Raw genomic sequence first — 15,029 nt, 5'->3', positions numbered from 1 at the left:
AATCACACAAATCATGTGGGGACACACACGACCCACAGGTTGAGAGCCGCTGTTCTAGAGCAGTTTTTACCCCAAATAACAATAATCAGAACTAATCTATTCAAACACAGCAGATCTACAAGCTCACAGCACATCACAATGCAACAGTGAGCTTGTAGATCTGCTGTTTTTGAAAGAATATGAAAACATTTCTCAAACATTTTGAGGGAGAAAAACGTGAGAAATGAGACATTCTGCATAATGAGTACTTTTACTTTCGGTCATTTATTAAGTATATTAATTTGATGCCAATACTGTTGTACTTTTACTCAAGTAAAATATAGAATGCATGTACTTGTAAAGTATTTCAAATTGACTTTGAATTGCTACTTTTACTTAAATAAAAAGTACTTTTTATTGACCAAAGCTGATTATATGAACTTCAGAAGCAGTATTGTTGCTCTATAGCACCCTCTGGTGGTGACAGCAGGAAATAAAACACATGGACAAGTTGAAAAATCTAACTTTATTTAAAAACAAAATATAATTCAGATTATATTTCTCTCTCAGCTAAGGGGTCCCTGCTTCATCTCTCTCTCAGATAAGGGGTCCCTGCTTCATCTCTCTCTCTCTCTCTCTCTCTCTCTCTCTCTCAGCTAAGGGGTCCCTGCTTCATCTCTCTCTCTCAGCTAAGGGGTCCCTGCTTCATCTCTCTCTCAGCTAAGGGGTCCCTGCTTCATCTCTCTCTCAGCTAAGGGGTCCCTGCTTCATCTCTCTCTCTCTCTCTCTCTCTCTCTCTCTCTCAGCTAAGGGGTCCCTGCTTCATCTCTCTCTCTCAGCTAAGGGGTCCCTGCTTCATCTCTCTCTCAGCTAAGGGGTCCCTGCTTCATCTCTCTCTCAGCTAAGGGGTCCCTGCTTCATCTCTCTCTCTCAGCTAAGGGGTCCCTGCTTCATCTCTCTCTCAGCTAAGGGGTCCCTGCTTCATCTCTCTCAGCTAAGGGGTCCCTGCTTCATCTCTCTCTCAGCTAAGTTTAAATCTTGGACGAAGGTTTTTTCTGGACAATAAGCTTTCATCATCATGTTGAATCATCAAAGGATAAAATCACAAACTACAACAAATTAATAAAAACTACAACAAATTAATAAAAACTACAACAAATTAATAAAAACTACAACAAATTAATAAAAACTACAACAAATTAATAGAAACTAATAAAAACTACAACAAAAAGAGGAGGAATGTCTCCCTCTGCTGGCTGGACTGGGCCTTCACCAGCACTCCACAAACCCAGGGGCATCATGGGAAAGTGAGTTTTCTTTCAGTCGTCTCCTCCACACAGGCTCAGCAGGGCCTTCTGGTAATCTCCCTTAGTGTGCTCCTGAAACAATACTTAATACTTCATACTTCATACTTCATACTTCATACTTCATACTTCATACTTCATACTTAATACTTAATACTTAATACTTCATACTTCATACTTCATACTTAATACTCGTATCTTTACTTTGAGTCTCCTACTGGATACATTAGTATCTTTACTAATGTAATGGGTACAGGGTCTACTTACAGACAGGGTCTGGTACAGGGTCTGGTACAGGGTCTACTTTCATACAGGGTCTGGTACAGGGTCTGGTACAGGGTCTGGTACAGGGTCTACTTTCATACAGGGTCTGGTACAGGGTCTGGTACAGGGTCTGGTACAGGGTCTACTCACAGACAGGGTCTGGTACAGGGTCTACTCACAGACAGGGTCTGGTACAGGGTCTGGTACAGGGTCTACTCACAGACAGGGTCTGGTACAGGGTCTGGTACAGGGTCTGGTACAGGGTCTACTCACAGACAGGGTCTGGTACAGGGTCTGGTACAGGGTCTGGTACAGGGTCTGGTACAGGGTCTGGTACAGGGTCTACTCACAGACAGGGTCTGGTACAGGGTCTGGTACAGGGTCTGGTACAGGGTCTGGTACAGGGTCTACTCACAGACAGGGTCTGGTACAGGGTCTGGTACAGGGTCTACTTTCATACAGGGTCTGGTACAGGGTCTGGTACAGGGTCTGGTACAGGGTCTACTTTCATACAGGGTCTGGTACAGGGTCTGGTACAGGGTCTGGTACAGGGTCTACTCACAGACAGGGTCTGGTACAAGGTCTACTCACAGACAGGGTCTGGTACAGGGTCTACTCACAGACAGGGTCTGGTACAGGGTCTGGTACAGGGTCTACTCACAGACAGGGTCTGGTACAGGGTCTGGTACAGGGTCTACTCACAGACAGGGTCTGGTACAGGGTCTGGTACAGGGTCTGGTACAGGGTCTGGTACAGGGTCTACTCACAGACAGGGTCTGGTACAGGGTCTGGTACAGGGTCTGGTACAGGGTCTGGTACAGGGTCTGGTACAGGGTCTACTTTCATACAGGGTCTGGTACAGGGTCTGGTACAGGGTCTACTCACAGACAGGGTCTGGTACAGGGTCTGGTACAGGGTCTACTCACAGACAGGGTCTGGTACAGGGTCTGGTACAGGGTCTACTCACAGACAGGGTCTGGTACAGGGTCTGGTACAGGGTCTGGTACAGGGTCTGGTACAGGGTCTACTTTCATACAGGGTCTGGTACAGGGTCTACTTTCATACAGGGTCTGGTACAGGGTCTGGTACAGGGTCTACTTTCATACAGGGTCTGGTACAGGGTCTGGTACAGGGTCTACTTTCATACAGGGTCTGGTACAGGGTCTGGTACAGGGTCTGGTACAGGGTCTACTTTCATACAGGGTCTGGTACAGGGTCTGGTACAGGGTCTGGTACAGGGTCTGGTACAGGGTCTGGTACAGGGTCTGGTACAGGGTCTACTTTCATACAGGGTCTGGTACAGGGTCTACTTTCATACAGGGTCTGGTACAGGGTCTGGTACAGGGTCTGGTACAGGGTCTGGTACAGGGTCTGGTACAGGGTCTACTTTCATACAGGGTCTGGTACAGGGTCTACTTTCATACAGGGTCTGGTACAGGGTCTACTTTCATACAGGGTCTGGTACAGGGTCTGGTACAGGGTCTGGTACAGGGTCTACTCACAGACAGGGTCTGGTACAGGGTCTGGTACAGGGTCTGGTACAGGGTCTGGTACAGGGTCTACTCACAGACAGGGTCTGGTACAGGGTCTGGTACAGGGTCTGGTACAGGGTCTGGTACAGGGTCTGGTACAGGGTCTGGTACAGGGTCTGGTACAGGGTCTGGTACAGGGTCTACTCACAGACAGGGTCTGGAACAGGGTCTACTTACAGACAGGGTCTGGTACAGGGTCTTTCCATGCTGCTTCTTGAACTCGGTTCTGATTTTCATCAGATCCACTTCACAACGAGAGACCATGATCCTGGTCACCAGCTTCTCCTTGGCTCCTTTACTCTGAAATATTAATTATATATGTTAATATAATACCTTTACTCTGGAATATGTTAATATATGTTAATATAATACCTTTACTCTGGAATATTAATAATATATGTTAATATAATACCTTTACTCTGGAATATTAATAATATATGTTAATATATGTTAATATAATACCTTTACTCTGGAATATTAATAATATATGTTAATATAATACCTTTACTCTGGAATAGTAATAATATATGTTAATATATGTTAATATAATACCTTTACTCTGTAATATTAATAATATATGTTAATATAATACCTTTACTTTGGAATATTAATAATATATATTAATATATGTTAATATAATACCTTTACTCTGGAATATTAATAATATATATATTAATATATGTTAAAGGTAGGGTAAGTGATATTTTTTGGTTAAAACAAAAAGTATTTTGTTAAAAGGTTAAAGCACTATATTGTGATAGTAATCATTGCTATAGAGTGTTTGTTCAGTAACAGGAGTCTCCCCGTCTCTCCAGCTCTTTAATAAACAGAAAATACATTTTCCGGTAGGTGTCAAAATCTCAGCCATTCAGGAGAAAGTACCCATTTTAAGCTTAATTTTTATAGTGTTCCAATTCGAATTTTGCCTGCTCATTTCTTAGTGTCATCACTTCACATTTCACTTGTTTAATCTGTATCCTGATTGAGTTCTCTATCCTGATTGGATAAAATTGGAAATGAAACTGAAACTGAAACGAAAATGCATTTTCTGTTTCAAAAAGAGCTGGAGAGACAAGGAGACTCCTTTTACTGAACAAACACTCTATAGCAATGAGTACTACCAGAATATAGAGCTATTTAACACTGTTACTGAACAAACACTCTATAGCAATGAGTACTAGCAGAATATAGAGCTATTTAACACTTATTTTAACCAAAGAAAATCACTTACCCTACCTTTAATATAATACCTTTACTCTGGAATATTAATAATATATGTTAATATAATACCTTCACTCTGGAATATTAATAATATATTAATATAATATAATATCTTTACTCTGGAATATTAATAATATATTAATATATGTTAATATAATACCTTTACTCTGGAATATTAATAATATATTAATATATGTTAATATAATACCTTTACTCTGGAATATTAATCATATATATTAATATATGTTAATATAATACATTTACTCTGGAATATTAATAATATATTAATATATGTTAATATAATACCTTTACTCTGGAATATTAATCATATATATTAATATATGTTAATATAATACATTTACTCTGGAATCTTAATAATATATTAATATAATAATAACTTAATGTCAACCAAACCTTTACTCTGGACAACATCAGACACAGACACGTTAATTCAATCGTTAGTTAATTAATTACTTAATTTACACACAAACACAAACACACACACACACACACACACACACACACACACACACACACACACACACACACACACACACACACACACACAAACACGCACGCGCACACACACACACACACACACACACACACACACACACACACACACACACACACACACACACACACACACACACACACACACACACATTCATGTTATGAATTTACTGTGACAAACAATCATAAACGTACCTTCATAATAATTATTCATAAACGTACCTTCATAATAATCATTCATAAACGTACCTTCATAATAATCATTCATAAACGTACCTTCATAATAATTATTCATAAACGTACCTTCATAATAATTATTCATAAACGTACCTTCATAATAATTATTCATAAACGTACCTTCATAATAATTATTCATAAACGTACCTTCATAATAATTATTCATAAACGTACCTTCATAATAATTATTCATAAACGTACCTTCATAATAATTATTCATAAACGTACCTTCATAATAATAATTCATAAACGTACCTTCATAATAATTATTCATAAACGTACCTTCATAATAATTATTCATAAACGTACCTTCATAATAATTATTCATAAACGTACCTTCATAATAATTATTCATAAACGTACCTTCATAATAATCATTCATAAACGTACCTTCATAGCTTCACTGAGTCTGTTGGCGAAGTACAGCTGTCTGTTCTCAAAGCATTCCACTGCAAGGCCACACATTTAACATTAATAACACATTAATAACATGAATAACATGCTGTCTGTTTTCAAAGCATTCCACTGCAAGGCCACACATTTAACAACATTTCAATAAAATGCTCATTTAAATGTTTAAATGACATTAATATCAGTCAAGTGGTGCACGCACATCCAAACATTTGGACGGGTTATGGATCAAAATAAATAAACTGTGAACAAAAGGAGAAAGTCTGCACACCGTCTAGATGCTCCCAAAAATAATGTAATAATAGAGCGGTCAAAAAATAACAACAACGTTTCGTCCGAATGATTTGACCACTCTACAGTTAAATTATTTTGGGAGCATCAAGACGGTGTGTGGACCTTCTCCTTTTGTTCACAATAAATGACATTAATAACATGAAGTTACTGTTTGTTTAATTATGATTATTCAATGTTTGCGCTGGTTTCAGTTCATTCAGAAACAGACTGTATCAAATATGAGTGACTGACTATCATAAACGATACAGAGCCTCCCTGACAATATCTATATCTATATCTATATATAGAATATAAACGATACAGAGCCTTCTCCCTGACAATATATATTAGGGGTGTGCCAACTAATTTCACCAAATGATACGATACGATATTTGGCTCACAACTTCGATACGATTTCGATTCGATACGATACGCACTTTTTTATTATGAAAAATATATGGGGGAGAAAAAAAGCAAATGCAAACAAATAATTATTCAGACATGCAAACTTGTAGCTTTTCAGCTACAATAGCCGTTTTGAATCCAAATAGGGCAATATAGTGTGACACCTGACCCGAAAAAAACAACAACATATCGCGGGACGATATATCGGCACACCCCTAATAATATATAAACGATACAGAGCGTCCCTGACAATATCACAGAGACAGTTTGTTTATTTTTGGACCACGATTCTAAGATGACCCAATGTTATTCTCCATAGAAAAATTACTTTATGACCCAGAGGATGAACCAGTGACGTCATAGAGAAATGACTTTATGACCCAGAGGATGAACCAGTGACGTCATAGAGAAATTACTTTAGGACCCAGAGGATGAACCAGTGATGTCATAGAGAAATTACTTAACCACCCAGAGGATGAACCAGTGACGTTATAGAGAAATGACTTTACCACCCAGAGGATGAACCAGTGACGTCATAGAGAAATTACTTTACCACCCAGAGGATGAACCAGTGACGTTATAGAGAAATGACTTTACCCCAAAGGATGCACCAGTGACGTCATAGACATGACTTTATGACCCAGAGGATGAACCAGTGACGTCATAGAGAAATGACTTTAGGACCCAGAGGATGAACCAGTGACGTCATAGAGAAATGACTTTATGACCCAGAGGATGAACCAGTGACGTCGTAGAGAAATTACTTTATGACCCAGAGGATGAACCAGTGACGTCATAGAGAAATTACTTTATGACCCAAAGGATGCACCAGTGACGTCATAGAGAAATTACTTTACCACCCAGAGGATGAACCAGTGACGTCATAGAGAAATGACTTTACCACCCAGAGGATGAACCAGTGACGTTATAGAGAAATGACTTTACCACCCAGAGGATGAACCAGTGACGTTATAGAGAAATGACTTTACCACCCAGAGGATTAACCAGTGACGTTATAGAGAAATGACTTTACCACCCAAAGGATGCACCAGTGACGTCAGAGAGAAATGACTTCATGACCCAGAGGATGAACCAGTGACGTAATAGAGAAATTACTTTATGACCCAGAGGATGAACCAGTGACGTCAAGACTTCTGTACTCTATATACCATTAATCCTAGTTTCGCATCCTATGTACAAAACACCTCTGTCAATCCTTCAACCACATGCATGTTTCATTCATAATGATTGATGTAAATCACATTCTAAACTGGACATGAGTTGCTTCTATACTTGGTGCCTCTCTTTCCCTCTACACCAAATATCTTTGCCAAATACAGCTGATCTACAAGCGTCGCAACGCAGAATAGTCATGCTGGGGTTCATGTGGTCAATGCTATTCATAATGATTTAGAATAGGCATGCTGGGGTTCATGTGGTCAATGCTATTCATAATGATGCACAATAGGCATGCTGGGGTTCATGTGGTTAATGCTATTCATAATGATGCACAATAGGCATGCTGGGGTTCATGTGGTTAATGCTATTCATAATGATGTAGACCTAATGATGTTTTCATATTTGTCAAGGTGCGCTAATGTTTTCATAATTCTGGATAATATGGATAATATTCATATTTGATATTGCATTTGCATATGTTTTCATGTTGAGTAGTATATGATTCCTCTGTCCTCACTTCAATAATTAGCACTAGTCAAACCAACGACACATCCTTAGCTGGCACTGCCCACCAGCTGCTCAAAGCCCCGGAAAATAACAAAGAAACGGACGGAAATGGGCTCAACTGCTGCATCGGCTCGCTGTGTGACCGTACCTTAACCTGGACACTTCCTGTTTCATTCCTGCCATTTCCTGTTTCCTGTGTTGTCTTAAAGAGACAGGGCTCAGTCCAAATCCAAACATCCCTAGTGTGTGACATTAATGTGAACATAGACTCTGAAGCCAGAATCTATGTTCAACAGACAGACAGACAGACAGACAGACAGACAGACAGACAGACAGACAGACAGACAGACAGACAGACAGACAATTTTACCCAGTGTGAGGAAGGATTTCTCCAGATCTCCTTTCACTTCCATCTTGATGCTTTCCTTCATGTCATATGGACTGTAGCTCTTATACCTGTCAAACACTGAGAGAAACCATACCACTGTTATTACATGTACAGAGAAACCATACCACTGTTATTACATGTACAGAGAAACCATAACACTGTTATTACATGTACAGAGAAACCATACCACTGTTATTACATGTACAGAGAAACCATACCACTGTTATTACATGTACAGAGAAACCATACCACTGTTATTACATGTACAGAGAAACCATACCACTGTTATTACATGTACAGAGAAACCATACCACTGTTATTACATGTACAGAGAAACCATACCACTGTTATTACATGTACAGAGAAACCATACCACTGTTATTACATGTACAAAGAAACCATACCACTGTTATTGCATTTAATATAACTAACTAACTACCAAAGAGAGAAACCATACCACTGTTATTACATGTAATGTTATTTGTTTTTATTATTGTCACCTTTCTGCAGATGAGGGACGCTCCGTTCAGACATGATGGAGATCCAGACACCAACGTCTGTTCCTTTCCTCTTCACCCCGGCCTCATACAGAGCCTGAATAACAATAATAATAATAATAATAATAATAATAATAATGCCTGCTAGACCTATTGACCATATTGGTAAGTTTTAAACACAAGGAACTCTAGCGTTCCTATTCTGTGGCAAACATCTATTCTGTGGCAAACATCTATTCTGTGGCAAACATCTATTCTGGGGCAAACATCTATTCTGGGGCAAACATCTATTCTGTGGCAAACATCTATTCTGGGGCAAACATCTATTATGTGGCAAACATCTATTCTGGGGCTAACATCTATTCTGGGGGAAAAGTCTATTCTGGGGCAAACATCTATTCTGGGGCAAACATCTATTCTGGGGCAAAGACATTTAGCGTAGAGTGAAAACAGGAGTGAGACTAGTAGAGAGCCCTGGGGGATCGCAGTCAACCAAGGGGCGGGGCCATAGAGGCTGAATGGATAGAGAGTCCGTCGGGGAAACCCAGGTCCCAGGTTCAATTCCCGGACCCTGCAATGTGCCGAGGTGTCCCTGAGATACTTAACCCCCCCCCCCCCCCCTGCACTCAAGTCTGACCACATGAGCAGAAATCAGCTGGGTGAAGCTGAAAACTGAACTTCCCCCACAAGATCATATATGTTTAAGTTAATATTTGTTTAAAATATTAATTTTACTATACAGAATATTATTATAGTGAAGCTGGTATAGGACACACTATTCAATCAATCAATCAATCAATCAATCAATCAATCAATCAATCAATTAATAACTCACCTTGGCGTCCTGATCGATCTTTTCGTAGTCGACCACATTGGACGGCTCGTCTCTCTTCGTCTGTGATGTGAACACGATGAGAATGGATTTAATCACATGAATTAATGAATTAATCACATGAATGAATTAACGAATTATCACATAAATTGATTAATGAATTAATCACATGAATTAAATAATGAATTAATCACATTAATTAATTATTGAATTAATCACATTCTTTAATTAATGAATTAATCAAATTAATGAATTAATCAATCACATTAATTAATCACATTAATTAATTAACTAATCACATTAATCATGTGCCACAGTCACAGACTGTGCCTGTCTTGTCTAGGTCTTGTATATCTATGTTCATCTTTTAGTTTCCATGGTTCTATATGTTCATGTTAATAGAGCTGTATCCAACCTGTTCTGTAGTCCCTAACCCTCTGTCTGTAGTCTGTAGTCCCTAACCCTATGTCTGTAGTCTGTAGTCTGTAGTCCCTAACCCTAACCCTATGTCTGTAGTCTGTAGTCCCTAACCCTCTGTCTGTAGTCTGTAGTCTGTAGTCTGTAGTCCCTAACCCTGTAGTCTGTAATATGTAGTCTGTAGTCTGTAGTCTGTAGTCCCTAACCCTCTGTCTGTAGTCTGTAGTCCCTAACCCTAACCCTCTGTCTGCAGTATGTAGTCCCTAACCCTCTGTCTGTAGTCTGTAGTCCCTAACCCTCTGTCTGTAGTCTGTAGTCCCTAACCCTGTAGTCTGTAATCTGTAGTCCCTAACCCTCTGTCTGTAGTCTGTAGTCCCTAACCCTCTGTCTGTAGTCTGTAGTCCCTAACCCTCTGTCTGTAGTCTGTAGTCCCTAACCCTCTGTCTGTAGTCTGTAGTCCCTAACCCTAACCCTATGTCTGTAGTCTGTAGTCCCTAACCCTCTGTCTGTAGTCTGTAGTCCCTAACCCTAACCCTCTGTGTGTAGTCTGTAGTCCCTAACCCTAACCCTCTGTCTGTAGTCTGTAGTCTGTAGTCCCTAACCCTAACCCTCTGTGTGTAGTCTGTAGTCCCTAACCCTAACCCTCTGTCTGTAGTCTGTAGTCTGTAGTCCCTAACCCTCTGTCTGTAGTCCCTAACCCTCTGTCTGTAGTCTGTAGTCCCTAACCCTCTGTCTGTAGTCTGTAGTCTGTAATCTGTAGTCCCTAACCCTCTGTCTGTAGTCTGTAGTCCCTAACCCTAACCCTCTGTCTGTAGTCTGTAGTCTGTAGTCTGTAGTCCCTAACCCTGTAGTCTGTAATCTGTAGTCCCTAACCCTCTGTCTGTAGTCTGTAGTCCCTAACCCTAACCCTCTGTGTGTAGTCTGTAGTCCCTAACCCTAACCCTCTGTCTGTAGTCTGTAGTCTGTAGTCTGTAGTCCCTAACCCTGTAGTCTGTAATCTGTAGTCCCTAACCCTCTGTCTGTAGTCTGTAGTCCCTAACCCTAACCCTCTGTGTGTAGTCTGTAGTCCCTAACCCTAACCCTCTGTGTGTAGTCTGTAGTCCCTAACCCTAACCCTCTGTCTGTAGTCTGTAGTCCCTAACCCTCTGTCTGTAGTCTGTAGTCCCTAACCCTCTGTCTGTAGTCCCTAACCCTCTGTCTGTAGTCTGTAGTCCCTAACCCTCTGTCTGTAGTCTGTAGTCCCTAACCCTCTGTCTGTAGTCTGTAGTCTGTAGTCCCTAACCCTCTGTCTGTAGTCTGTAGTCCCTAAACCTCTGTCTGTAGTCTGTAGTCTGTAGTCCCTAACCCTGTAGTCTGTAATCTGTAGTCTGTAGTCTGTAGTCCCTAACCCTCTGTCTGTAGTCTGTAGTCCCTAACCCTAACCCTCTGTCTGCAGTCTGTAGTCCCTAACCCTCTGTCTGTAATCTGTAGTCTGTAGTCCCTAACCCTAACCATCTGTCTGTAGTCTGTAGTCCCTAACCCTCTGTCTGTAGTCTGTAGTCCCTAACCCTCTGTCTGTAGTCTGTAGTCCCTAACCCTCTGTCTGTAGTCTGTAGTCCCTAACCCTAACCCTATGTCTGTAGTCTGTAGTCCCTAACCCTCTGTCTGTAGTCTGTAGTCCCTAACCCTAACCCTCTGTGTGTAGTCTGTAGTCCCTAACCCTAACCCTCTGTCTGTAGTCTGTAGTCTGTAGTCCCTAACCCTAACCCTCTGTGTGTAGTCTGTAGTCCCTAACCCTAACCCTCTGTCTGTAGTCTGTAGTCCCTAACCCTCTGTCTGTAGTCTGTAGTCCCTAACCCTAACCCTCTGTCTGTAGTCTGTAGTCCCTAACCCTAACCCTCTTTCTGTAGTCTGTAGTCCCTAACCCTGTAGTCTGTAATCTGTAGTCCCTAACCCTCTGTCTGTAGTCTGTAGTCTGTAATCTGTAGTCCCTAACCCTCTGTCTGTAGTCTGTAGTCCCTAACCCTAACCCTCTGTCTGTAGTCTGTAGTCTGTAGTCTGTAGTCTGTAGTCCCTAACCCTGTAGTCTGTAATCTGTAGTCCCTAACCCTCTGTCTGTAGTCTGTAGTCCCTAACCCTAACCCTCTGTGTGTACGTCTGTAGTCCCTAACCCTAACCCTCTGTCTGTAGTCTGTAGTCCCTAACCCTCTGTCTGTAGTCTGTAGTCCCTAACCCTCTGTCTGTAGTCTGTAGTCCCTAACCCTCTGTCTGTAGTCTGTAGTCTGTAGTCTGTAGTCCCTAACCCTCTGTCTGTAGTCTGTAGTCCCTAACCCTCTGTCTGTAGTCTGTAGTCCCTAACCCTCTGTCTGTAGTCTGTAGTCCCTAACCCTAACCCTATGTCTGTAGTCTGTAGTCCCTAACCCTCTGTCTGTAGTCTGTAGTCCCTAACCCTAACCCTCTGTGTGTAGTCTGTAGTCCCTAACCCTAACCCTCTGTCTGTAGTCTGTAGTCTGTAGTCCCTAACCCTAACCCTCTGTGTGTAGTCTGTAGTCCCTAACCCTAACCCTCTGTCTGTAGTCTGTAGTCTGTAGTCCCTAACCCTAACCCTCTGTCTGTAGTCTGTAGTCCCTAACCCTCTGTCTGTAGTCTGTAGTCCCTAACCCTAACCCTCTGTCTGTAGTCTGTAGTCCCTAACCCTAACCCTCTTTCTGTAGTCTGTAGTCCCTAACCCTGTAGTCTGTAATCTGTAGTCCCTAACCCTCTGTCTGTAGTCTGTAGTCTGTAATCTGTAGTCCCTAACCCTCTGTCTGTAGTCTGTAGTCCCTAACCCTAACCCTCTGTCTGTAGTCTGTAGTCTGTAGTCTGTAGTCTGTAGTCCCTAACCCTGTAGTCTGTAATCTGTAGTCCCTAACCCTCTGTCTGTAGTCTGTAGTCCCTAACCCTAACCCTCTGTGTGTACGTCTGTAGTCCCTAACCCTAACCCTCTGTCTGTAGTCTGTAGTCCCTAACCCTCTGTCTGTAGTCTGTAGTCCCTAACCCTCTGTCTGTAGTCTGTAGTCCCTAACCCTCTGTCTGTAGTCTGTAGTCTGTAGTCTGTAGTCCCTAACCCTCTGTCTGTAGTCTGTAGTCCCTAACCCTCTGTCTGTAGTCTGTAGTCCCTAACCCTAACCCTCTGTCTGTAGTCTGTAGTCCCTAACCCTCTGTCTGTAGTCTGTAGTCTGTAGTCTGTAGTCCCTAACCCTGTAGTCTGTAATCTGTAGTCCCTAACCCTCTGTCTGTAGTCTGTAGTCCCTAACCCTAACCCTCTGTGTGTAGTCTGTAGTCCCTAACCCTAACCCTCTGTCTGTAGTCTGTAGTACCTAACCCTCTGTCTGTAGTCTGTAGTCCCTAACCCTCTGTCTGTAGTCTGTAGTCCTTAACCCTCTGTCTGTAGTCTGTAGTCCCTAACCCTCTGTCTGTAGTCTGTAGTCTGTAGTCTGTAGTCCCTAACCCTGTAGTCTGTAATCTGTAGTCCCTAACCCTCTGTCTGTAGTCTGTAGTCTGTAGTCTGTAGTCCCTAACCCTGTAGTCTGTAATCTGTAGTCCCTAACCCTCTGTCTGTAGTCTGTAGTCCCTAACCCTAACCCTATGTCTGTAGTCTGTAGTCCCTAACCCTCTGTCTGTAGTCTGTAGTCCCTAACCCTCTGTCTGTAGTCTGTAGTCCCTAACCCTGTAGTCTGTAATCTGTAGTCCCTAACCCTCTGTCTGTAGTCTGTAGTCCCTAACCCTAACCCTCTGTGTGTAGTCTGTAGTCCCTAACCCTAACCCTCTGTCTGTAGTCTGTAGTCCCTAACCCTCTGTCTGTAGTCTGTAGTCCCTAACCCTCTGTCTGTAGTCTGTATTCTGTAGTCTGTAGTCCCTAACCCTGTAGTCTGTAATCTGTAGTCCCTAACCCTCTGTCTGTAGTCTGTAGTCTGTAGTCTGTAGTCCCTAACCCTGTAGTCTGTAATCTGTAGTCCCTAACCCTCTGTCTGTAGTCTGTAGTCCCTAACCCTAACCCTATGTCTGTAGTCTGTAGTCCCTAACCCTCTGTCTGTAGTCTGTAGTCCCTAACCCTCTGTCTGTAGTCTGTAGTCCCTAACCCTGTAGTCTGTAATCTGTAGTCCCTAACCCTCTGTCTGTAGTCTGTAGTCCCTAACCCTAACCCTCTGTGTGTAGTCTGTAGTCCCTAACCCTAACCCTCTGTCTGTAGTCTGTAGTCCCTAACCCTCTGTCTGTAGTCTGTAGTCCCTAACCCTCTGTCTGTAGTCTGTAGTCCCTAACCCTCTGTCTGTAGTCTGTAGTCCCTAACCCTCTGTCTGTAGTCTGTAGACCCTAACCCTAACCCTCTGTCTGTAGTCTGTAGTCCCTAACCCTCTGTCTGTAGTCTGTAGTCTGTAATCTGTAGTCCCTAACCCTCTGTCTGTAGTCTGTAGTCTGTAGTCCCTAACCCTGTAGTCTGTAATCTGTAGTCCCTAACCCTCTGTCTGTAGTCTGTAGTCCCTAACCCTAACCCTCTGTGTGTAGTCTGTAGTCCCTAACCCTCTGTCTGTAGTCTGTAGTCCCTAACCCTCTGTCTGTAGTCTGTAGTCCCTAACCCTCTGTCTGTAGTCTGTAGTCCCTAACCCTTTTTCTGTAGTCTGTAGTCCCTAACCCTGTAGTCTGTAGTCTGTAGTTCCTAACCCTAACGCTCTGTCTGTAGTCCCTAACCCTCTGTCTGTAGTCTGTAGTCCCTAACCATTACCCTCTGTCTCTAGTCTGTAGTCCCTAACCCTTTGACTGTAGTCTGTAGTCCCTAACCCTCTGTCTGTAGTCTGTAGTCCCTAACCCTCTGTCTGTAGTCTGTAGTCCCTAACCCTCTGTCTGTAGTCCTGAAACGTCAAGTTCTGACGTGACGGGATGCGATGGCGAAGTCGCATGTTGACAAAGCTATACCTAAACCTAAACTCTAACCTCACAAAGCTATACCTAAACCTAAACTCTAACCTCACAAAACTATGTCTAAACCTAAACTCTAACCTCACAAAACTATGTCTAAACCTAAACTCTAACCTCACAAAACTATGTCTAAAC

At 42.1% G+C, this 15,029-nt stretch overlaps 1 protein-coding gene across 1 annotated transcript in view; it reads right to left on the bottom strand.

Moving 5' to 3' along the window:
- Window positions 1-950: 950 nt before the first annotated feature.
- Window positions 951-15,029, bottom strand: part of LOC308083794 (annexin A2-A-like) — a 24,988-nt gene continuing 10,909 nt past the window's right edge. The window contains exons 8-13 of the mRNA XM_080426156.1: window positions 9,546-9,605; window positions 8,714-8,807; window positions 8,196-8,291; window positions 5,441-5,499; window positions 3,257-3,379; window positions 951-1,358 (exon numbers count right to left, since the gene is read on the bottom strand). Of these exons, the coding sequence (XP_080282282.1) occupies window positions 1,299-1,358; window positions 3,257-3,379; window positions 5,441-5,499; window positions 8,196-8,291; window positions 8,714-8,807; window positions 9,546-9,605 (492 nt within the window). The 3' untranslated portion in view covers window positions 951-1,298. The remainder of the gene's footprint in view (window positions 1,359-3,256; window positions 3,380-5,440; window positions 5,500-8,195; window positions 8,292-8,713; window positions 8,808-9,545; window positions 9,606-15,029) is intronic.

Source organism: Gymnoscopelus braueri (assembly GCF_963280865.1).
Source record: "Gymnoscopelus braueri genome assembly, chromosome: 1".
Taxonomy (NCBI): Eukaryota; Metazoa; Chordata; class Actinopteri; order Myctophiformes; family Myctophidae; genus Gymnoscopelus; species Gymnoscopelus braueri.
Note: the sequence above shows the minus strand (reverse complement) of the source record. Positions and strands in the feature narration are given on the sequence as shown.